General features: G+C 37.7%; 5 protein-coding genes across 7 annotated transcripts in view; 2 read left to right on the plus strand and 3 right to left on the minus strand.

Annotated features, from left to right (window-relative positions):
* LOC111433557 (vacuolar protein sorting-associated protein 2 homolog 2-like) overlaps positions 1–2,742 on the plus strand; it is a 10,891-nt gene extending 8,149 nt beyond the window's left edge. The window contains exons 14-18 of the mRNA XM_023070628.1: positions 307–417; positions 1,021–1,133; positions 1,913–1,990; positions 2,109–2,168; positions 2,281–2,742. Coding sequence (XP_022926396.1) covers positions 307–417; positions 1,021–1,133; positions 1,913–1,990; positions 2,109–2,168; positions 2,281–2,322 — 404 coding nt within the window. The 3' untranslated portion in view covers positions 2,323–2,742. The remainder of the gene's footprint in view (positions 1–306; positions 418–1,020; positions 1,134–1,912; positions 1,991–2,108; positions 2,169–2,280) is intronic.
* Positions 2,743–3,073: 331 nt separating this feature from the next.
* On the minus strand, positions 3,074–7,707 carry LOC111433752 (subtilisin-like protease SBT2.3). 2 transcript variants are annotated; one of them, XM_023070936.1, is made up of 10 exons: positions 7,070–7,707; positions 6,404–6,557; positions 5,840–6,237; positions 5,616–5,711; positions 5,471–5,543; positions 5,105–5,387; positions 4,688–5,019; positions 4,266–4,536; positions 3,906–4,187; positions 3,074–3,596 (listed from the first exon to the last, which is right to left on the minus strand). In XM_023070936.1, the coding sequence occupies exons 1-10, from the start codon at positions 7,285–7,287 to the stop codon at positions 3,241–3,243; spliced, it is 2,463 nt and encodes an 820-aa protein (XP_022926704.1). In that variant the 5' UTR covers positions 7,288–7,707; the 3' UTR covers positions 3,074–3,240. The 2 variants fall into 2 exon arrangements, with proteins under 2 accessions (XP_022926704.1, XP_022926703.1); XM_023070935.1 differs by having other exon boundaries at positions 3,074–3,665; positions 7,070–7,703.
* A 1,833-nt stretch (positions 7,708–9,540) lies between these two features.
* Positions 9,541–14,001, minus strand: LOC111433699 (small nuclear ribonucleoprotein-associated protein B'-like). Its single transcript, XM_023070853.1, has 3 exons — positions 13,001–14,001; positions 9,853–10,405; positions 9,541–9,772 (listed from the first exon to the last, which is right to left on the minus strand). The coding sequence occupies exon 1, from the start codon at positions 13,846–13,848 to the stop codon at positions 13,006–13,008; it is 843 nt and encodes a 280-aa protein (XP_022926621.1). The 5' UTR covers positions 13,849–14,001; the 3' UTR covers positions 9,541–9,772; positions 9,853–10,405; positions 13,001–13,005.
* Positions 14,002–14,104: 103 nt separating this feature from the next.
* On the plus strand, positions 14,105–17,395 carry LOC111433698 (coatomer subunit epsilon-1-like). Its single transcript, XM_023070852.1, has 7 exons — positions 14,105–14,441; positions 14,530–14,619; positions 15,154–15,305; positions 15,734–15,869; positions 15,968–16,123; positions 16,395–16,474; positions 17,018–17,395. The coding sequence occupies exons 1-7, from the start codon at positions 14,280–14,282 to the stop codon at positions 17,109–17,111; spliced, it is 870 nt and encodes a 289-aa protein (XP_022926620.1). The 5' UTR covers positions 14,105–14,279; the 3' UTR covers positions 17,112–17,395.
* Positions 17,396–17,684: 289 nt separating this feature from the next.
* On the minus strand, positions 17,685–21,229 carry LOC111433893 (UDP-arabinose 4-epimerase 1-like). 2 transcript variants are annotated; one of them, XM_023071152.1, is made up of 11 exons: positions 20,947–21,229; positions 20,293–20,488; positions 20,041–20,165; positions 19,712–19,825; positions 19,524–19,631; positions 19,353–19,444; positions 19,107–19,248; positions 18,910–19,004; positions 18,633–18,762; positions 18,370–18,514; positions 17,685–18,273 (listed from the first exon to the last, which is right to left on the minus strand). In XM_023071152.1, exons 2-11 carry the CDS (start codon positions 20,351–20,353, stop codon positions 18,047–18,049), a joined length of 1,239 nt encoding a protein of 412 aa, XP_022926920.1. In that variant the 5' UTR covers positions 20,354–20,488; positions 20,947–21,229; the 3' UTR covers positions 17,685–18,046. The 2 variants fall into 2 exon arrangements, with proteins under 2 accessions (XP_022926920.1, XP_022926921.1); XM_023071153.1 differs by lacking the exon at positions 20,947–21,229 and adding an exon at positions 20,669–20,809.
* Positions 21,230–22,781: the final 1,552 nt, after the last annotated feature.

Consider the following 22,781-nt stretch of genomic DNA (forward strand, 5'->3'; position numbering starts at 1 on the left):
TTTTTTTTTTTTTTTTTTTTTTTTTTGAATATTCTGTCCTACGTTTCCCAATAAAAAAAGGTAGTGAGCAGAACAAATGAGTTGAACCAGAATTGCTTATTCACGACTCTTGTTTTATTAGTTTCTAGCTTATTTTTTTTATTTCTTAAAAATTGACCATTAAGTTTTGATACAAGAGGTATGTAAACGTGTCTCCATTCCTTTTAGCATATGGACCCCAGTAACTGCTTTTAGTTGGTCATAGATATTTGTGGTGTGGTAACTCCTTCAAAGTTTATACCAAAAACTTGGGCCTTGCATTTGCAGGAACAGATATGGCTCAACTTATATGTAGAGGTTGCAGGACATTGCTTATGTATGCACGTGGGGCAACAAGTGTTAGATGCTCATGCTGCCATACAGTGAACCTTGCACCTGGTACGGAGTTTTTAAAAGTATTTGAATGTGATAGAGCCCCCATATGTATTTGAGCTTTGATTTATTTAGTGAACTAGGGATAGCAGTAAGACTTGGGCATTGAGATGATTGAGTGATTGATTTTCTCCTGTAATTCTCTTGGTTCTTTTTCATTTCCTCATCTTTGCTCTCTTCCTTTACTTCGTACGCTCTTGTATTCTTCAAGGGAAAAAGTATATAATATCTTTTAAAGTAGGTTCTGCTTTGCTTGACAACAAAAAAATGGTTATGTTGTTGCTAGCCAATTTTCTCAAGCACTTCTGTTGTATTGCACTTTTTTTTCCAATTATTTCGATAAGGATTTGCTCTAAATCTTCTCATTATTACTATTGATGCAACCTAGAGGAATCGTTTCTTAGTTGTTTTTCTGGGATGGTCTGCTTGGGAAATGAAACCTTTCCCAATTGGGATGTGGGATCTTATTTATGCCAATTCTGGTCTTGTTTATGCTGGTTCCTGCCTTATGCTATTTATTATTAGATGCTCAAAGTTTTCTGATGTTATAGCAGTTAGCTAGGTTACTGAGTGCTAATGTTTGGGTGTTGTGACTATTTAAAAAAAAAGCTACGAACCAGGTGGCACATGTTAACTGTGGAAACTGTCGAACAACACTCATCTTTCCCTATGGAGCTCCATCTGTCAAGTGTGCGATTTGTCACTATGTTACTAATGTTGGTGTAAGTATAATTCATTTACTTCGTGTGGCTGTAGAAATTTCTAGATGTTCTTAGTTAGGTGAGTCAACTGAATGTCATGGGTTGGAAGTACTCTCTTGATATGAAGCCTTACTTTTCTTCCGTATGCCTCCATTGACCCCATTAACCCAAAGATTAAGCTGATAGGTTATAGTAAATTTAACACTCTCCTTAACTTGTGGGCTTGATAATTTGTAGAAGACCCAGCAAGTGGAAAACAATATTAATTGAGGAGGAAATGACATTATAGGGAATCAAACACAGGGCCTCCTACTCTTATTCCATGTCAATACCATAACATTTATAAATCACCAATTATCCCAAAAGGTTTAATTAATGGGTTATGAGAAATTTAATCTCATATCAATACCATAACATTTATAAATACCTAACTAGCAAGTTTTGACTTTGAAAAGCAACTTAGGCTAGTTTCGATGTGATTTGAGTAAAACTTGTCTAGCTTGAGAGGATACAACTAGATTTTGAGGTCCAAACTAAGGTGGTACAGTTTGTAGCAGTCTTATACTTGTTAAATTCCTAAATAATCATTTTTTTCTGCAATTGGGTTGATTGGAAATATCAAGGAAGAACTAAAATGTAGAAAACTTTAGAAACACGTAAGCATTCAAGACATTTAGTTTATGAACTTTTCATGAACCGGAAGTGGTACAATTACGATCTGTTAAATGCTTATGAATACATTTTATCGCCTGATATTTATTTCTGTTCTTCATGCCTTTTCCATTTATACCTCTTTGCAGATGTCCAACGTGAGGGTTCCTATTCCAGTGCACAGACGAAATGGAACAATTAGCTCTGGGATGCCCCCTGCATCATCAGTATGCTCTCAAGCTTTTCATTTCCTACGTCCTTCCTTTCAGGCCTCTGCGTGTGGGGGGCTATTATTTTTATTCTACGGCATAATTGATTTGGTATAACTATTTTCATTTGTTGCAGTCTCAGAGCCAAACTGTTGTAGTTGAGAACCCTATGTCTGTTGATGAAAGTGGCAAATTGGTAAGTACTCATGCTGTTCATTCGGTTGTTTTTCCTTTACCCTCCGGAATCGTCTTTCTCTGGTTCATTATGAACTACAGACTGTGTTGACTCTTAATATTCTGAACGATAGGTGAGCAATCTTGTTGTCGGTGTCACGACGGATAAAAGGTAACGTGGTGGAGAAGATGGTTGATGGCATTTACTATTATCGGTTTAAAAAGGATGGGAGGAAGCGATCTATATATATATATCTTTAGTACATTACTATACTGCTTGGGATATGAATATGGTTTTGGAAATTTCTGTATAGTTTGTCTCTGGATTTTCCCTCGAAGTCACCATTCATTATTGAGTCAACGTCAATTTGAGGTTCAGATAAGTTTTTACCCTGGGAATGTGATGTATATTGTGGACCAGAAGAATTGGATATATAGTGTGATTTTCTGTACCGAATCATTGAGCTGTCTCGCAAGTAAAAATATTATACATCCATTTTATCCCCCTTAGGTAAATGAGTATAAACCCTGTCTTGTAATTCTGTTTCCTTGATTGGTGATATGATATGCATTTCGAATTTCATTGGTTTTGTTCATATCTTTTAAGCATTCATCTCTCTTCCTATCTCTACTCTACTTTCTGCAGATTGTTTGTATCAGTCTACTTGCAACTACTAATTGTAAGGTTCCATTCTAGCTTTTCTTTCCTCTATTTCTGTTGTGATTTCCAATTCTGATTTTAATGCTAATATAATGATGTACCATATCCTTGATGATTTTGTACCGTTAAATTATCATATTTTTATATTATACCATTGAAGTGGAGTTATCATTTAGGAAATTTTATTATTTGGGGGTAAATTACCATATTTTATAAATAAATAAAAAAAAAAAAATAAAAAAAAGAGGCCCTTATGCAGGCTGCAATAGACAAAAGAGGAGACATAAGTCAACCCAGTTATTACCTCACTTTTGAATCTTAATCTTCATTACAGGACATTTACATCAAGAAATGAATGAAAAAATTGGTTAACACACCTCCAAATTATTCAAAAAGAAAGGAAGAAAAAAAGAGAATACATCATCCAAAACTCTCATTTAGTAGTATAATATGAGAACTTCCAAATTACTGAGAGAGGAATGTTGATAGTATGGCCTGCACTCCCAAAAAGTCCAATTCTTCCAAAGCTAGCAGTTGAGCTGTTCATCGTCGCATTGAAGAATATTGTTAGCTCTTGTTTCTTGCCACTCTCTATCGAAAATCGAGTTGGAGAGACCTTCAAAGAAATCCCGTAAGGGGCAGTCCAGCCAACTCTATAGAACTCAGGTCCAGCAATGTTGGTCACGGTTCGTTGCACGACTCTCGACTGGTTGAGTTTCGCAATCGTGACAGAGGGCAAGTTCAAATCAGCTCCATTGATGCTGGAATTGTACAGCCCGCAGTTCTGGGCTGTGTAGTTGAAGACCACAGGAAATGAGCCATTGATACCGCAAAGAAACGACATATAATCATCATAACCTACAACAAGCCAACTTGGATCGTGAATTTTACTACCAAAATGCTTTATGTTCTTCAACTAAATCAACTCAGTCATGATACTGTCCTGTTTATTTTTCAGAAAAATGTCAGTTAGACTGCTACATTTATGTCCAAATATCATCTAAGGCGGGTTAAACCATCATAGTGGATTCTATTGTGTGTCTATTATTAACAACCCAGCAGAGGTCAATCGGCTATAATGTTAAATAAATTACTTACTGGAGTCGAAGATCAACCCCGGGTCGAGAGCTGCAGTTGCATTCACAAAGCCACTTCCCATATCAAAAGGTGTAGCTGGAGACCGGTTCTGTTCGGGGTTAGCATAAGCACGCTGAGCCATGATCGGTCCACCGGTCTTGTCATAAAGAGAAGCAGTCGTCGATAGTGCAGAGGCAATGGCTGAAGGACTAAGAGTAGGGTACTTCTGCTTTATAAGTGAGGCTAGGCCAGCAATATGAGGAGCAGCCATGCTTGTTCCCGACATCATTGCAAAGTTTTCACCTGGAGAGTTGGTAAAAGTTACCATTCATGTCTGAGTTTTCACATCATATGCAGATCAAAACCGGTGCGGATGCTTACCGAGAAATTCGACAGAGTCCGTGGCAACAGAGCTCCAGGCAGCCCATATGAAATTTCCAGGAGCAACCAAGTTGGGCTTCATAATATCAGAATCATCAACAGAACTGTCTTCTGGATCTGGTCCTCTAGCAGAATAATACATTATCTGTGGAGCAGTAGAGCTATAATTTGCCTTTAATCCTCCAGATATGCTACCAACAGCTCCAAATTTAGAAATTCTCTTTGTTAATCCATTTACTTCCAAAGAAGAGTTGTAGTAACGAAGAAGAATCTGTCAAAGAAACCATGAACTTCAGAACCAAAGAACACAAACACAAACACAATCCATTTTAAAGGCCCACTTTGATGCAAAAAGGCTCTGGCAGGGCTCTCATGTTGATCCAATAAAATAAAATTGTCAATAACAAGGTAGAGCACACAACCTTGGAATCTTCTGGTGATGAAATTATGATGCCAGGCATCCTCATTGGAGTTGGGTTAAGCCGAAAGCTTAACACAAAAGAATCCATATAGAAGATGACCCCAGCAGCACTCAAGTTCTTCACTGTCTGTGAAGCCTGTTTAACCGTGGAAAGCCCGAGCACGAATCTGATCGAGTAGCTGCATATTAAAAGTTTCCCTTTGATCAGATCCCGATCAAAGTTACTGGAGTCTTGGCATTCACTCACGTACATGTCCTCTGAAACATGTGTGCCATTTTTCAATGCATGCATTGCAGCAATTAGTTTGTACTTCGTGCCATTATAAGTTCCAGCTGAATACAAAGGTAAGAATTAGATTTATCTTCCACAAAAACAGGATCATCATTAAAATGCAGGCAAGGAAAACAAGAAACGTACGTGCAAGTCCAACGCCCGGGATGGTGACGTTATTGCCAAGGGTTATAGAGTTAGCATAGGTTCTATCATGAGAAGCAGCACCAACAGTAAAGATCCATGGACTGAAGGAAGACATGCTCTTTGGTGCTGGTCCAGTATTGCCAGCTGCTTGCACAACAAATATACCAGCCTTAACTGCAGAGAGCAGTGCCATGTCTATGGGATTAAAAAACGTCGCAATGCCAGGGGGCCGCCTATTTGGTGTGATTGATAAACTTATTATATCCACCCCATCTTCAGCAGCCTACAAAGAAAACCATAGATTACTATATACCACAAAACACACACAAACAAAAGAATAGAAAGAAGATGAGGCCTTCACGACACCTGATCAACTGCAGCAACGACATCGGCAGCGAAACCTCCAAAGCTTTTGTACAGTGCCTTGTAAACAGCAATGCTGAATAAAGAAGCATAAGAAAGCAGTCAACACAAGGAAGCGGATGCAACGCATGCAGTAATGTGTACTTACTGTGAACGAGGGGCCATCCCACTAGCATTTCCAAAGTGATGTCCAGCAACTACCACTGGAATGCCATGGTTTCCAGCAGCAATTGAAGCTGTGTGCCTACAAATATTAGTTTTACTCCAATTACTACATAACCTTCTGTATAGCCTTATTTTCATAGTTTCAAACAACTGGTCATCTATGTTAGTTTGATCAACAAACATCCAAACAAAGAAAGAAATACATACGTGCCATGTCCATCGACATCAAATGGCGATGCATAATCCTGAGATGCATTAAATATTCCCCTTGTTATAGCTGATGCTGCAAAATGGCGCGCTCCAACAAGCTTCCGATTGCATGATCCAGACGGGAAATCAGGAGTTACCTCACAGATTCCCGAGAAGTGGGCCGGAATGGGAAACGGATTATCAGTCAAATCATCAGCAAAGCTGGGGTGTGTAGGGTCAATGCCAGTGTCGACGAACCCTATCACGATCCCAGCTCCAGCAGATTCATAGCCACCATCTTGAGACCAAGCTGCCTGCGGCAACCCCAAGAACTGTGGAGTATGTGTCGTAGCTGTTCTAACAGAGAAATCCATGACGACATTTTCCACCTCTCTCCTCTTTGAAAGTTTAGTTGCCTTTCAATTAAAAGAAACCAGTAAATCAAAACTTTCTTGGTGCATTTTTAATTTCCTCTGAGCAAATTTTATCAGATAAACACAAACAATCAAAACCATCATACTTTAAAGTAGGGAAACAATGATGATGAAGCAAAAAGGGAGGGAACATATGACAATATCGTACCTGTTCTTCAGTAACAAACACAGCAAATCCATTGATCAAGAAATGGTAACTGTAGAGCTTTAGATATTTCTCCCCCTTCAAGACCCTCTTCAACAATGAATCGTGAACTCGGGCTATATAAGACCTATATCTTCCATGTTTTCTTGATATATTTCTAAATAAATAACATAAAAGCAGTAAAGTTCAAAATATAATTTTAAGACATAGCAACAAAACCTGTAAGAGAATGAAACAGATTAACCAGAAGGATTGAACAACAAGTTAAACAAACAATAACTTCTATCAATGATCATCAACTGTGCATCCAGGGCATAGTTTTCTACTTTACATAATAACAAAACATTGATACACTACACAGAAATTAGCAAAATTATAGTTACCACGAGGCTATGGGATAGTTTTCATGGAATGAAACTATATACAACACAAATTCTGCATCCTCCGAACACCATGGAAGTACCAAAAGTTCAAGAACAAGAAAACTTTGACAGAGAGAGAAATACCCAGAAAAAGTTACCAATGTCAACTACTTTAAAGAGGACATATCAACAACTCATGTTTAAAAAAACTACACTAATTGCAAATGTCTTACACAACAAGCTTTCATCATATTAAGTCAAGTAAAGCTTGTATTAGAGAGAGGGGAAGAGAGTGATGGAGAAGTACCTTGGTTTGTGGATGCTTAATCCACCAGAAGTAGCAAGCCTAGAAGAAGTGGCATTCTGTCTAAGCTGAGCATAATAATTAGTAGAAGAAGGAGGTTCCTTAAGGGTCACTATGTACACAGCTGTTGAATCTCCAAATTCATCCACACAAGATGCGCATAGAAACATCTCAATACAGACAACAACACAAAGCAAAGGTGCACAGTGAACTTTATCCATTAGGGGACACTAACCAACCCAAAACAATGCTCCCAATCTCTTTGAGTACTCAAATTGGAATAAGGGATGCTCCAACACGAAAGTAATAAACTCTAATCTACAGCCTAACAGTTCCAAGAAGGCAGTGAAAAAACAGCCATGAAATCTTCTCCACTCAAATGGGGAAGCGATAATAATGGCCAAGAAAGCAGACCCTTCTTCTTTTCGGTGATAAAGAAAGAACCCACCACTATTCTTCACTTTTTGTGCATCCGTTGAGAGAGTGAGAGAGAAGGTAAAGGAAGCGAATACCCAATCTCCACAAGCTTTCTTGGGTACTGTGAATTAGAACGTTTTGTTAACTCAAAGCCAAAAACAAAAGGGAAAGAAAATAGAGAGAAATACAGGGCAGAGGCAAGTAAAGACACAAAAATGTTTTCTTTGTTCTTATTCTATAATCAGACTGAACGGAACTTTATGGTGTTGGCCTGTAACTCAAGGAAAACGATTTCAGGAACAAGACCCATTTTTAATTCAAACAAATACATCTGATATCAAACAAAACGGCTCTTAATATGGAAGTCTCGTATTATAGCAATGACCCACATCCAAACACAAGTTCAAAATTAAGATTTCATAATAAAGATTGAATTTTTATGTATGTAATGTAATAGGGCAAGAACTTCCATGGAATTACAAAGTGGGGTACGTGTGAGAAATTGATTGGTCCTCACCCATAAATTTTGGCCCTTTTCTCTTTACTTCATTTTCTTTTGTCCATTTGCTCCCAACGTTCGATTTTTTGAAGCTCACCCGTGAGAGAGAGAGAGAGTTGTAGAGAGAGAAAATGTGGATACTGGTTTAGTTTTGTGGGTGTATTGTGGGACGGTGGAGTCTTTAGGCGCTCGCACGTGGCAAAAGTGTATTTTATTTAATTTAGTTTCATAATTAGCAATTATAATGGCCATATCATCTCATACATTGCTTTTATGAAAATCCACTATTACTTTTCCTCATTTTCTGACTTCAATTCAGGACCATCTTTTCTTTTAATCATTGTCTTAAAACTTTCACATATATATCAAACCAAATTAGTGAGTAATATTGGACTTTATGGTAAAAATTGTAAATTAACGGTGTATTATTAGTTGAAAAGGAGTTTGATCATGAAGATCACAATATGGCCAAACATATCTACTTCTTCTGTTTGAGCATACTATTGGTCATAAATCCTTGAGCACTCCTATGCATGAATAAGTAAAGATATCTATCGAGATGAAAAACTTGCTAAATCTATTAATGTGGAATGAACAAAATATATATTTGACGAGTACTGTTGTACATGTTGTTGCTCTATTTAAACATGCTTTCTATTCTCCTTTCTGCAAAGTACTTATTCTATTATGCTCTTTTAAAAGAGAAAATGTAACTTTTATTAGGTATAATTAACTCATCCCACTTAGATTAGAATGAAGTTGGTTGGAAGGTGAAAAGGAGGGGCAAATTAACCATTTTAACTTCACTTTAGGCATCGGATTCTAAAAATCACCATTTGGTGTGAAAATTTATGATTGTTATTTCATACTTATGGCATCAAAGGACACTTTATCTTTGTCAAAGCGGTAGGCCCAACAAAAGGACATCATAAGGCAAGCTGACCATCTCTAAAGCACAGATGTAGTAATTTTGATGTAGTATTGACTGTCTCTAAAGGAACCTGATTCCACAATCATTTACATCACTTCCTCTTTGATATTTCATTTATAATCTTCGCCCCATGTAGAGCAAACAATTTATGTTGCTCACCAAAAGAAAAGTGTTAAAAGTTGAGTACCCTTTCTTTTCTTCATTCATGTTATAATAACATTTGGCATTATATGATATTTACAGAGAAAAGATGTTTTTGATCAATTATTTTTCTTTTAATTATGATTTTTTTTCTAAAACCCATCATAAATTTTCAGCCAAAAACCTAAAAGGAACATACAAATTATAATGTCGCAACATAGAGAGACATTGCTGTGAAAAAAAGATCATCAAAAGCATTTTTCTTTCAACACTTAGATTTCCCCTTCTCAATTGCCCCTCACCTTCCGATTAAAAGAGTATATGAACTTGGGTGATTGAACTATACTCAGTACCGTTGAAGGTAAGAGTCAGAAGTTTGATTTTTCTTTTCTTTCAAACAACGTTAATATATATAAATTTACGGCCTTACTTGTTTCCAAACACCCGGCTTGCATTTTTTACAACAGAACACAACTAAAGAGTGTGTAGCCCAGAATTTTGAATACATACAAAACAAAGCATATGGGTCCACTAGACGAATCCTGACCTGTTCATATCTACTTCTGGTGGCACAGAGCAAAGAGAGTGACAAGCAAAGAGAGTGACAAAACATGGCGTGAAAATATGGCCATACCTTTTACAACTTAGATCCTAGTTGGTATATGCCCCCCAAAAGGTGGAGCATACTTTGATCCAAGCATTCATGGCATTTGTCTCCCTGACAAAGCAAGAAAATTTTGGATTGAGCAAACTACCATTGTTATATAGACAGTTTAGACTAATATAGAGTCAAAGAACCTTTGAAGATACGGTTCTCATTCATGCTAATTGGAAGGTATTTTTTTCCATAGAAATCCTTTGGCTGGCTTGAGATGTTGCTTCTTCCTCCTCCTTTGTAATCCATCCTTCAATCAATCTTTATTACATTTGTTTTAGAGGAGAAAAAAAATGTCGTATATAGATTTTCTCCTTTTTAACAGGATAGAGGTCCTAAAATACATAACCTTCAGTTCGTACTATATGGGTTTTAGGTCCGCAAGTAATTGAAAGACCTACATAATGCCTAACACAGATTAAAAAGAGGGGAGCAAGCGAATCTACCTAGAGACATGGCGATCAGGAATGGGTAACTCACATTAAAATCCTGCACTCGAACTACATCTAATTGTTAAATTGCAAAATGAGGGCCACAATTTGCTCATAACAGTACATTGTCGAATCCTACAGCAGCATCAACACAAATTCAGACAGATGAACCAAGCTGTATCCCCCTGGCTAGTGAAACGCAGGTTGAACCAACATAAGATAATGTCCACTGAACGTCTCCACAGATCTTCACATGTAAGTATGTCTGCAACAAATACCGATCTGAGTTATTGAGAAATGTTGAATCTCAGATGGCTGTTAAGAAAAATTCAAAAACTTGAGATGACAAAAATTTCCCCTAAAGTCCTGCAGAAAAATCATCTTGGTTAACAACCTGGTAACAGCCTTTACTACCCCAATATACCTATAAAGCATTCAGATCTTGTAAACAGGGGGCACATTTTAACAACAGGGTTGCTGGGATAGAGAAAGCGGAAAAACAAACAGTTTCAGCACAGAGAAACCAATGAGACAGCTCCCCTAAGTGATAAATTAAACATACAATTCAAAGTGTCATCAAGGAATCAAGAAATACACGATTATTAGTTCTTTTCCATCCTTATTAGAGGTGTCCATTTTACCTGAGGGGCCCAAACGGGGAGGGGATTCCCCATTTAGACGGGGAATGGGGGGAGGAGTGGAGAACATTTTTTACCGTTAGATAAATAGGCCAAGGAGTGGATTATATTCACATCTACCATCTATTAGGATTTATTAGATTTTTTTACAATTTTTTTAATAAACGGAAAAAAATTACTTGGAGAACCCAACCTAGCAAATTCCTCGCCCTGATTCTTGCAAAAATAAATAAAAATTTTCAAGGGGATAAGGAATGAAATAGGCGACAAGAATGGGGACAGGGAAGGCTTCCCCGTCCCCGCCCCATGGACATCTCTGATCCTTATCAATAAAACCATACAATTTAAGTTCATAACTAATTTTCTGAGTCAATGACTCAATTGTGGAAATTAGGGGAAAATATCAATAGAAATGTGATTGCAGAAATATTAAAAAGAACAAGATCTCCCACTGAAGCATCCTTACTTTCGATGCCTGGAAAATCCCAACCTCATCAAAAACAAGGGATATCTATGAACTATGAAGCTGAGAAATAAACAACTTCTTGGAGGAAATATTCATGCAATACAAAACAAAAAACAATACCCTTGCAGATTTCCATTCGAGAAGGATGTTTATAGTCACAACTTGGAAAACGTAAGTCACGCTGATTATTTGTAGGAACATTCAGTCAAACCATTTAATCTTCATTGTAAAAATCTTTCTTTTATGTAACAAAAAGTGTTTGCCTGTTGAAGGATCTGTCAGGGAACTTGGAAGAAACCTCAAGAATGTTGAGTTTTTCCTACAGACCCACTTTGGCATTCTTAAAAATATCATAACTTATTAAGGAACCAGAAAAGCAATCGTATCCTAATCACAAAGCAATGAAGAAAAAACCTACCATGAGAAGCTATACAAGTGCAAAAAAACAAGCAACAGTATCCTAACGCCTGAACAAAAAAAGACCTGACAATGACAAAAAGTAGACAGGGAAGAAGATTTGATGTATCTTTTAAGATAGCTGTGTTCTGGCAGGGGTTTTCCTCCATCCCTTGCCCCTGGGATGTCCCTTTTCCTTTTTTGGATAATTTTATTACACAAAGTTTCAAATAAAAAATGAAAGAAAGAAAAAAATATATATATTATGTAACTTTCTTCTCAGCTTACTACATCTTTTCATCTACGCATTGTTTCTAGGTTTGTTGTCAGTGAAACATTGCTGCATCAAACTTTTGGCATCAAGCGTTATTCAAGCAGATAGGGTGAGTGTTTTTATTCTCTACTAATAAAACAACCCAAGAGGATTACAAAAAACCTTCCTAATTGGAGTCACAGGTGTTATTAAAAAAAAAAAAAGGACTAATCCGAGTTGATTGGGTCAGTTTTAATGCATAATCTGTTTGATTTATAAAACCAATTAGACAAGTTGGCATTGGAAAAATCCTTCAGCAGTTATTATGTACAGTATATTTGTTAATAGTTGAACAGAATCATCAAAATTTCATGGACTAAATTGTTACTCAACAGAAAAGTACGTACCAGATGTGTTATTTAACCAAATAAATACAATAGAGATAGGGTACTGCTAGGTCTCATTGGGTTCTCAAGGGAAAATTCTAGAACTGAACCACCTAAAATAGACTCCCAAGAGGAGGATAATGTCAGAAAAACTAACACAAGGGAATGACGAGACATCCGTTCCTTTAAAGTGAAATAAAAAAGTTCTAATCTTGATTTGTAAATTGAAGAAAATAAATAATTAAAAGACGAACCCATTAAGACAATAAAGCTTCTCCACCTCAACACTGTTCCCCAGACTTCCCTTGGAAAATCCTAAAGCTTCTCTAGCGCAAAGTAGCCAAAAATGATTAATTCAGATGAACTTATCCTTGCCAGAGAAACTAATTTCGGAGATACGTTAAAACAAAATCCTTGTTGCAAAAAGGGTGTCTGTCAACAACCCAGCAGTAGCTGAACATGTTAAAGTGGCAACCTTCAGAGGCAGTCACTAACTATAAGCACCAGCCATAAAATAATGGCTAATATATTCAAATGCGATCCTTTCTAAATATAGTGCTCTTAAATCTTAATCAGATGCATCCTTAATTGGTAAATTACTAGAGACAGAGCATATCGGTATACTTGAGTTCAATGATCGCAAGTTTCGTTGTGATATCTAAAACGAAGAATTGGACAATAGAGGGGTAACGCTACTGACTTTCAAAGATAAAAGACATACCAGCACTATTGCTGTTGATTTTGCTGCTGATTTTGTGGGTTGGGCGGAGGCGGCATGCCAGGACGAGGTGGTCCGTAAACAGGAACTGCGCCACCAGGCGGAGGAGGCATCCCAGGTCGAGGCGGGGGAGGTGCCATTCCAGGCCTGGGTGGAGGTGGCGGTCCCCTCATCACTTGCCCCGTTGGTGGAGGTCCCATTGGTCTCTGCGCAAATTGAGGAGGACCTGGGAATGGTTGTGGAGGGGCTCCCCCTGGTCTCGCTGCCGAGAATTGAGGTGGAGGCATACCTCTCCCAACCGGAGGTGGACCTTGCCCAGGAAACATCGGCATCTGACCAGGTGGACGGATAACGGGGGCAGCCGGATATGACATCGGCGGAGCCGAAAGCTGAGGTACTGGCGGGCGAGAGATTTGAGGCTGCATCATCCCTGGAGCGGGTCCGCCCACTCCACGAACTGGTCCAGCAAGACCAGGCTGAGCTTGAACAAGAGGAGCAGTCGGGATACCTCTCCCAGCTGCACGGCCAATACCAGGCCCAGCCATAGCAGCAGCATTGACGGCTTTAGCACGGGACTCTTCAGCAGGCGGTGGACCCTCAACTGTCATGGAAATTACCTCTTCGCCGCGTAGAAGAACGAGGCCAAGGGTACGACGTTCGTCACGTTCCTCATTAGTCTTTTTACCCTTAGCCGGCGGAAGCTTACGGAACTCCTCGCAGTCGCCGAGGACGAGGTTCATATGCCGATCGAAGGCCATGAACTTGCCCACCAATTGGCGCCCATCTTGGATCGTGACCCTCATCCGATAATTAACGTACTGGAGCATCTTGGAGCTCTTAGACATCGACATTGTGCCAGAATTTAGATTCCCTCAACTGAGATACAATCCAGAGCTTCTTCAGCAAGAACTCCAGCAAGAAGAAACGAATCGAGCGGGAGTGAGGGAGAAGAGCCTAGGGTTTTAGAAATTGGAGCCAAATTGTTTGTTTTCTTTCAAATTTGCTCTTCGCGAGAAAAAAAAAAAAAAAAAAACAGAAACAAACAATGGGCCGAACACAATTGTCGGCCCACCAGCCCAAGTCCATACCCGCATGCATAGTTCAATATAATTTGCTTCCATTACTTTTTTATTTATTATTTTTTTCTTTTTATTTTGTTTATTTTTTACTCGTTGATTTTCCCAAATTTGTTCAATTGCTTAGTCGGTCTTCTCTCTGCATCCCTCAAGGCTGCTAGATTCAGATCTAGAAGGAGCTTGGACGAAGAAGGAAGAGTGAAAGCATGGCAGCACCGGATCATTTGTTCAATCTCAGAAATCATTTCTATTTGGGAGCGTATCAGGCCGCCATTAACAACAGTAATCTCCCCAATCTCTCCCCCGATGATGCAATTGAGAGGGATTCCATTGTTTACCGCTCTTACATTGCCCTTGGCAGCTATCAGGTCTGTTCGTGCACATTAGTGTGGTTGTAAAGTATATTGGTGATTGCTTTCAACTTGATTTGATACTCTGCTGTGCGTACTCTTTCAGCTAGTGGTTAGCGAGATCGACTCATCCGCACCTACGCCTCTCCAAGCCGTCAAATTGCTCGCTCTGTATCTGTCTGATCCCAGCAGCAAGGTTTCATTCGTGGATCTATATCCTTTTTAGCTGATTATGTTCGTTTGGAATATAAATTCTTTCTGGAATTCATAGAATTTCAATTATAATTTTGGGTCACACATCTCTATGCCGTGTTACTTCATTCTATAAATTTAAACCATATTTGACATTGATCTGGGGTGACATGCTAAAAGTCTCAAGAAGCGTTTACTGGGAATTCAATGTTGGTGACTCCATTTTATTGGCTAGTGACGTTTGGTGCCTTTTCTTTTGGGGGGTGTGGATGAATGAGGATAGGGAGCCAATTCATATTGTGGCAATGAACGGAGTTTTTAGCGTTTCATAATAAAAATTCCTGCATAGTTGGATCGATATTAAAAGTCATCTAACGTGTGAATATGTTAAGCAGTTCGAACCAACTTAAAAGATTTCAGATTTGACACCTAGTATTGAACGATAATTCACTTTCAAAAAGGAATGAATCCGGTTTCTTATTCACAAGATCAGAGTCATTGAAGTTTCTTTACTGAATTAATTAATTGAACATTGTAGGAATCTACCATTGCAAGCCTACATGAATGGTTATCAGATCCAGCCATTGGAAACAATCCTACTTTGAGGCTAATTGCAGGAATCATATTCATGCACGAGCAAGATTATAATGAAGCCCTGAAACACACAAATGCTGGAGGAACCATGGAATTGTAAGTCTCAGTTTGAATGCTTTACCAGTAAGATAACAAGACCTAGCAATCCAAAAGTTAATTGTCCAAGCATGTCACATCTACATTTAATTAATGATATCAATGATGGAAATTTATTAGAATCAAAACTGAAATTAAGGAGAGTGCAATTGAAACTGAAGTTTCATGAATGAAAGAGACAATTTGTAATTTAACTTTTCTGTTTCTCACTGCGTGTTTTATCATCTTAAGTGCCTAATGTAGATTCAAATAGTTGATTTAGGGGAGATATTTGTGAGACTGGACGTGTATAATGTGATTGGCTCAATGAAGCCATGAGAGCTTTTTCTCAAAGTGGACAATATCATACCATTCGTGGAGGGTCGTGATTTCTAACAAATAATAATAATGTAATTGGCTCAAGCCTGATTTTGTTTTTTTCCTTGCAGGCATGCTTTGAATGTTCAAATATTTCTTAAGATGCACAGGTCAGATTATGCAGAGAGACAGCTGAGAGTCATGCAACAGACTGATGAGGATCACACATTAACACAACTTGCAAATGCTTGGTTAAATCTGGCAGTGGTTTGTAGCTTATAGCATTTTTTTCCTTTACACTGAACGAAGGGACACTAGACTTTTGAAGGTAATCTTATTATTCTGTAATTTTTTTACTTGACCAGGGTGGTTCCAAAATACAGGAAGCATATCTCATCTTCCAAGATTTCTCTGAAAAGTATTCCATGACAAGCTTGATTTTGAATGGAAGGGCCGTCTGCTGCATGCATATGGGAAACTTTGATGAAGCAGAGACACTTCTTCTTGAAGCATTGAACAAGGTAATTTTTTAATCACCGTGCACTTGATTACTTATATTGTATAACAGAAACTGCTTATCCGAGGGGATCAAGATTAAATTGGCACAACGAAAGACTAAGCCAGAAAAAAAAAATCCCTACACTGAACATCTTTTGTAACATAGTTTTCTTCAATGAATTCCAAGATGATCAAACTTAAGACAGATTGAAAGTTTTCAGGACAACGAAGGATGCAAATATTTTCTATAAATTTCTAATTGTAGATAAGAAGTTGCTTTCATTTTCTCCACAGGATGCAAAAGACCCAGAAACTCTGGCCAATCTAGTTGTATGCAGTCTTCACCTTGGCAAACCAACTTCTCGTTTTCTCAGGTAATGGATAGTGATCCATGGCCAGAAATCTTTTCTGCTAATATTGCTCTCTCTCTCTCTCTCTCTCTCTCTCTGGTTGTTGGGTTCCAATGCTGTTCTGTAGTCTGCATCTTTGTGAGAATTGGGGGTTGAGGGTAGTTTTAAGAAAGTGATGGTATTTCTATGATCTCTTAAATTATGGACAGTTTAAAGTGAGGTTGGAATGACTTTCTGAGAGTAGTATTTTAATGTAAAACATTTCCTTTTGACACTTTAGAAAGGGGCTTTAATGAGGAGTTTGATATTTTAGATTCCTATTTGGTACCGTAGGTCTTTTTATGCTCATTTAATATCTTTGGTTTTGAGAAATTTATTTTGTCCTTGTCCTGACTCCTGTCTTCACATTTAATGCTTTCCTGGAAATAAGTTGTGTTTTTATTTTAAGCTATTATGGTGAATTTGCCTGTTGATAAAAACTACCTGAGCAGTTGAATTCATCCACAAGTTGGATTAGAATTTTTCTTCCTTACCATGGCTGCTAACATACTTGCCACAAATTTTCAGCCAATTGAAACTTTCGCATCCAGACCACTTGCTTGTTAAACGCATCTCGGCTGCTGAAGAGAACTTCGATAGAGCTGTCCAGTCTGTTGTTTAGTGAGCCCTTGCTGCTTTTGAAAAGGAGATGAACAATATTTGCTAGTGTTAAACGACAGTCTTCACCCCGCGGCCATTTACTGTTAGTTGGGGCTGTTGATTTTGCTCAAATTATTCGGCTATTAAATACCAAATCGAACAAAATGTTTGACAGTAGAAGTTATAAAGCTTGATTCTGGTCATTTTGTATTGAGCTTCATAGATGTGATACATGATTATTTGACTTAAGCATTTTCATTTGTCATTGGGTTGGAATGAGTGTAAACGACTGCCCTTCAAGTTTCATTGTTTGATATTGTGCCAAATTTCAAGAGAGTACAAATAGAGAAACAGAAGTTGCAGGCTATAGACATAGAGTTTAATATCAGACAGCAGGCTTCATTCTGAAGTTAATGATGAGCTATAATCTCAGTGTAGCAGAATAGAGGTTGTGCTTGGTTATTAAATTCATCCGGATGCCAAATGGAGTTCAGATAACGCCTTTCAGGACATGAATACATACAAATGCCTTATTTTCCTTCATTCACGACCAACAAGTACAAAACAGATCCAAAACTCAAATTTCATTTTTACATTAGGCATACTTAACGCATTCATTGCACAATCTAGTAAATATAATCTCAAACAGATGATGGTGTTGATGGCAAAGGAAACAGGTGACAAAGAAGGGCAATTTCTGCACAGACATCCCATTATTTTCAACTACATCGTTTCAAATTCATGTGACAAACGAACTGTTTCCTAAAACTACTGCATAATAATAATGTAAGGGCATCGAATGTAACTTCATGTAAAGGTAAATTTTGGATACAAAAAAAAGAAAGAAAAAAAATCCGACCACTCTGCTCCCAATCCATCTGCTGAAGTAGCAACAGAAGCACAGCTGAAGTTAATACCTCAAAGAGTTAAATCCTTCTTTCATTCATGGAGAGCCATTCAAGAGCTTCCATAGCCTTTAAGATGTGACTTTTGCCATCTCCACGCTACCTTCAAGCTTTGTTCAAGATCTGTATACTGAGCTGTCCAGTTGAGTTCCTTATTTATCTTTGTTGGGTCACTATAGACTTCTGCATAATCGCCCGGTCGACGGTCAAGATAATCGACTTTGATTTTAACCCCAGTTGCCTTCTTGCATGCTTCTACGAACTCCTTAACTGATCTACCTGATTAAAACACCAAAAAACAACTCTGAGCTGTGAGGAATGTAGTTGAAGTGTATGTTTTTCTTTTTTTTCCTTCATATTTTGAGATGAGCAAACCTTTTCCAGTGCCAACATTATATATTCCAACTTTTCCAGCCTCTGCCTTTGCAAGAGCTTTCACATGAGCATCAACCAGATCAGTGACATCGATGTAATCCCGGACGCAAGTTCCATCGTGTGTAGTGTAATCTGTTCCTCTAACCTACAATATATCAACTTTAATGTTTAGTAAGGGCAAACAAAGATAAAAACTAAACAGGAAGGAAATTTTTGTGCAAGTATGAAGCAGGCCGTTTCAGGCGAAAAGAGGCTAATCATACCTTAAGTCCAGGAATAATGCCGCGAGCTGCATCAAAGCAAGCACCAGAAATTCGTCCCTGCTCACGAAGCTCTGGTCTAGGAGCTTCACCTAACCTACCCTCTGGGTCTGATCCAATCACATTGAAGTATCTGAAGTTTTAAACATACCCAGAAACAAAACTTGTAAGCTATGATAATAATTAGAAAAAATAAAGCTCTGAGAACGAACACAAGTTTCATAAAGACAAGCTGATAAAAAAAAGTGTTCAACAATCGGTTAATATTAATAATACCAACCGCAAGATCATGACTGCCATTTTTGAAGTTTTGGAAAAATCTTTAATGATATCCTCTGCCATCTTCTTGGCTTTCCCGTAAGGATTGATAGGGAGCTGCAGGCAACCATATCAATGTTAGTTGAAGCTCATAAAGGACTCAAATTTCAGTATTTTGAATAAAACCACAATCATTCACAGAAGGTTCAAGTAAAATACTTGTGGAGTTTCTTCAGTGATCGGCATTTTTTCCGGTTCACCATATGTGGCACATGTACTAGAATATATCAGTTTCTTCACACCATGGGCCGCCATTGCCTCTAGAACTGTCAATGTATTTGATGTAATATTGTGATAATACCTACATTAAAAGAAAACGTTATAATCAATATGCTTTTCTTTTCCAGCAGACAATTCTTGCAAAAGAAAAAAAAAAAAAAGAGTTCTTCAAGAAAGAATGCTTACTTCAGTGGATGAACGGTACTCTCACCAACATAAGCAACAGCAGCAAAATGCATGACAGCATCAAAAGCATTCTCTGAAAATATCTTGTTAACCTGAAAACAAACATTCACTTTTAGAGTTGATCCTAACGTTCTCAAGAAACACTTAAAACAGAATATGTGAAGGCAGTACAGATTTGGGGTCTCCCAAGTCAGCATAAATGAATTGAAGCCTCCCAGGTTCTGGAAATAGTTCTTGCAGAACCTTCACGGCACCGAGATTTCCTCGTGACAGGTTATCCTATTAAGTTAGAATGGTTAATACAGAGGAGAGAAGAAAAAGGCATATAAAGAGAAGTTGAGAACTGTCAGGAGATTTACCACTATGGTTACACGATAATTGTCCTTAAGGAGTCTTAGTGTAGCATGTGAACCAATGTATCCAGCACCTCCTGTTACTAGAACATGAGTTACCCCCGGCTCACGCAGCCCAAACTGAAGAAAAGTAACATTTCAGAACAATTTTGACTCACTACGAATCCTTTTTCATATAGAAAACCTCTTTGTTCTGAAAAGAATTCAGAATTTGCAACATTCGGGAGCCAAACAGGTTCAGATGAACAGTTATCACAAGAATTAGGACAATCAACATGGCCATCTAAACTGCTAACAAAGAGACTAAAGAGCTAAGCAGAAGGTGAAGGAGATACCTGGCTTGGGGCACTGAAAGCCGGTGATTGCTTGAGCATGATAATGCATAAAGCTGTGAGGGTGGCGGCCAGGATAATTTTTCCCACAAAGTTATTTTTCTTTTTGGGATCTGGATAATCCATACCTATAAGAAAGTCAAAATTGAGAGTCCAAATAATAAATCCTAGAAAACTGTGCTTGTTTGAGAGACTGCTTAAGGAACAACAAAATTATTTTCAAGATGATCTGATAGTTTGTTTTCCAGAAGTTACCTCCTAATGCTAGAGATCTGGTGGACCTTTGTTGAGTTCTGTTTCTGCCGAAATTTAGCATTTGCCAGGTTCTTCAATTAAATGACCGATGATTTGAAGACCAATCCTCGGCCTGCAACCCGACCACCAAGAACAACTAGAGTCTATCTAGCCTTGGATATTAATTCGATATTAATTCGATATGAATTATGATGACCTGCAACAAAACAGAAAAGAATAATCAATCATACTGGACGAATGGTCAAACCTCGTTGCTTATAGTTTACCACTTGCAAGAGAATTGTTTAAAAGAAAACTCAGGTTAGAAGCAAAACCCAATGACCAAATCAGCTAACACGGCATTTTCAGACACACAGACATACACACACTTTTCTACCCGAGAAATAAAATCCAGAAAACGAAGAGTCAATTCTCAATACACAAAATGATGTGAGGCACAAAAAAAAAGTCAATGGAACGATAATAGACATGAAATAGAATAAAGAAAAAAGGCAAATTTGTTCATGAGATCCATGCCACCCATGGAAAATTACATCGAGAAACAATCAAAGAAGCAACAAAATGGTAATCAACAAAGGAAGTGTGCGAAACAGGTAAAGAAAAGACGTTAGAAGGAGGTAGGGAGGCATAGATAGAAAAGGGAGAAGAACCCACCAGAGAAGAAGGAGAGGAGATCCTGAAGAATGGAGGCAGAAGATGGTATAGAACGGGGAAATGAAATGATCGTAGAAAAGGAAAAAGAAGTCAGAGGGTCAGCGCGTTGGGGGAAACCCCACATGAAAAAAGGGGTGGGAAATTGAGTAGAAAGGAAGAGGGGGGAAAGCTTGAAAGGGTAGAAAGAGAAATAGGGGAAGAGGAAGGGAGGGGGGCGGGGAGCGTTTGGAGGAAGAAAAGAGGAGGAGTTGAAGAAAAGGCGGAGAAAAGCGTGCATCCATCCATACAAACCTACTAATATAGTTTGGAAGGTGGGGGGGAAGAAGAGAGTCCAAACATTTGCGTCGAATTTTCAACAAGAAACGGACAGGGGAATATATGAGACACCCAATGATCTTGATCTGGGGGGAGATGCGTTTGTAAGGGAAGGGTGGGGGGTTGGTTCTCTGGGTACGCCAATTACACGCCCACAGCTATATCAATTTTGAATACCTATTCATTGCCCGTCTCTCTCCTCGAATTCTAAACTTCTATCCCCCCCCTACCAATGCTTTTCATTCTCTCTACTTATCATTACTCTCCCATCCAATGCATCAAAATCCTACGATCTTATACCTACCTAAACACTGTATCAACATACACCATCTAAATAACATCAATTGCTTCCTCTATTTTTTGCACCAACTCTTTGTTGCCTCTTACGCCTCGTAGTCTCGTATGGGTCACATTAGATAATCAGTGATATGTGGTATGAGTGCCTGTCTATCACATACAATCTTAAATCACATACTTTTCGTTAAATAACTCTTTTCTCAATTGAAATTAAATCAAGCAACATCATGACTTAATTCTGCTAGAGAACGTCAATGAAATAAGTAACGTAAGTACTCTTCAAACATACCATTAAACATATCGAAATAATTTTGTTTTAAAAGTTATGAATGGAATGAAAAATCATATTTAATTTTTTCTTCGGATATAATATGACATATTCTTATAGTTCAAACGTGAGAGATTCAAACTTCTACTTTCGTGTGTCGAATCATTATGTCAACTCTTATAATTTAAACCTTCACCCAGAAAAAGTAGAGTTATTCTTTCTTTCTTTTTATTAATTTTTATCTAATTATTCTACTTTACTTATATTTTAAATAACATTGGCATCTTGGTTGATAGTGACGGTGATGGAAGATTAGTCGTAACCGATGAATAGCAGTTGGTTGCTATTGTTCCATTTCATATTTAAATATTCATAATGTTCAAATATGGTACCCTTCTAAATGCATTAAATTACTTACGTAATTCATATGCCTGTCTTTCTCAAAATTACCAAACAAGCCTAGATAATGGGCAATGGACGTTACCTTGGGATTTTAAATAATTTTGTCAAAAATAAACTTTTTTTTTTTTTTTTTTTTTTTTAATCCTGTTGAAGAAACGTCTATTTTTTACTATTCATATCTTGACTTTTGTATGTAATTTTTTTGAAAATTATGCAAAGGTAACGTCAACCAAATAATTATTTGTACGCTAATTAAATTGATTCAATCAAATTTTATTAATTTTATCAACTCGATAAGGTTCGAGAAAGGGAGAATCGATGAAAAGTCTTTTTTTTTTCTTCTAACATAGACAATATATTACGAAATAAGATGGATCGAGATTTATTTTTCGTAAAAAAAAAGAACTCAGTAGCATTTAATAATTTTGAAAATGAAAGCTATTTTATTTGATGGGGTGTGACAAAAACAATAATATGGTTGCCAGTTCTAATTAATTAATTTTTATTTTATTTTTTGACGCTGAAAACTATAGTTGACATTTGGATTATTATT

Source organism: Cucurbita moschata, unplaced genomic scaffold, assembly GCF_002738365.1.
Source record: "Cucurbita moschata cultivar Rifu unplaced genomic scaffold, Cmos_1.0 Cmo_Scf00043, whole genome shotgun sequence".
Taxonomy (NCBI): domain Eukaryota; kingdom Viridiplantae; phylum Streptophyta; class Magnoliopsida; order Cucurbitales; family Cucurbitaceae; genus Cucurbita; species Cucurbita moschata.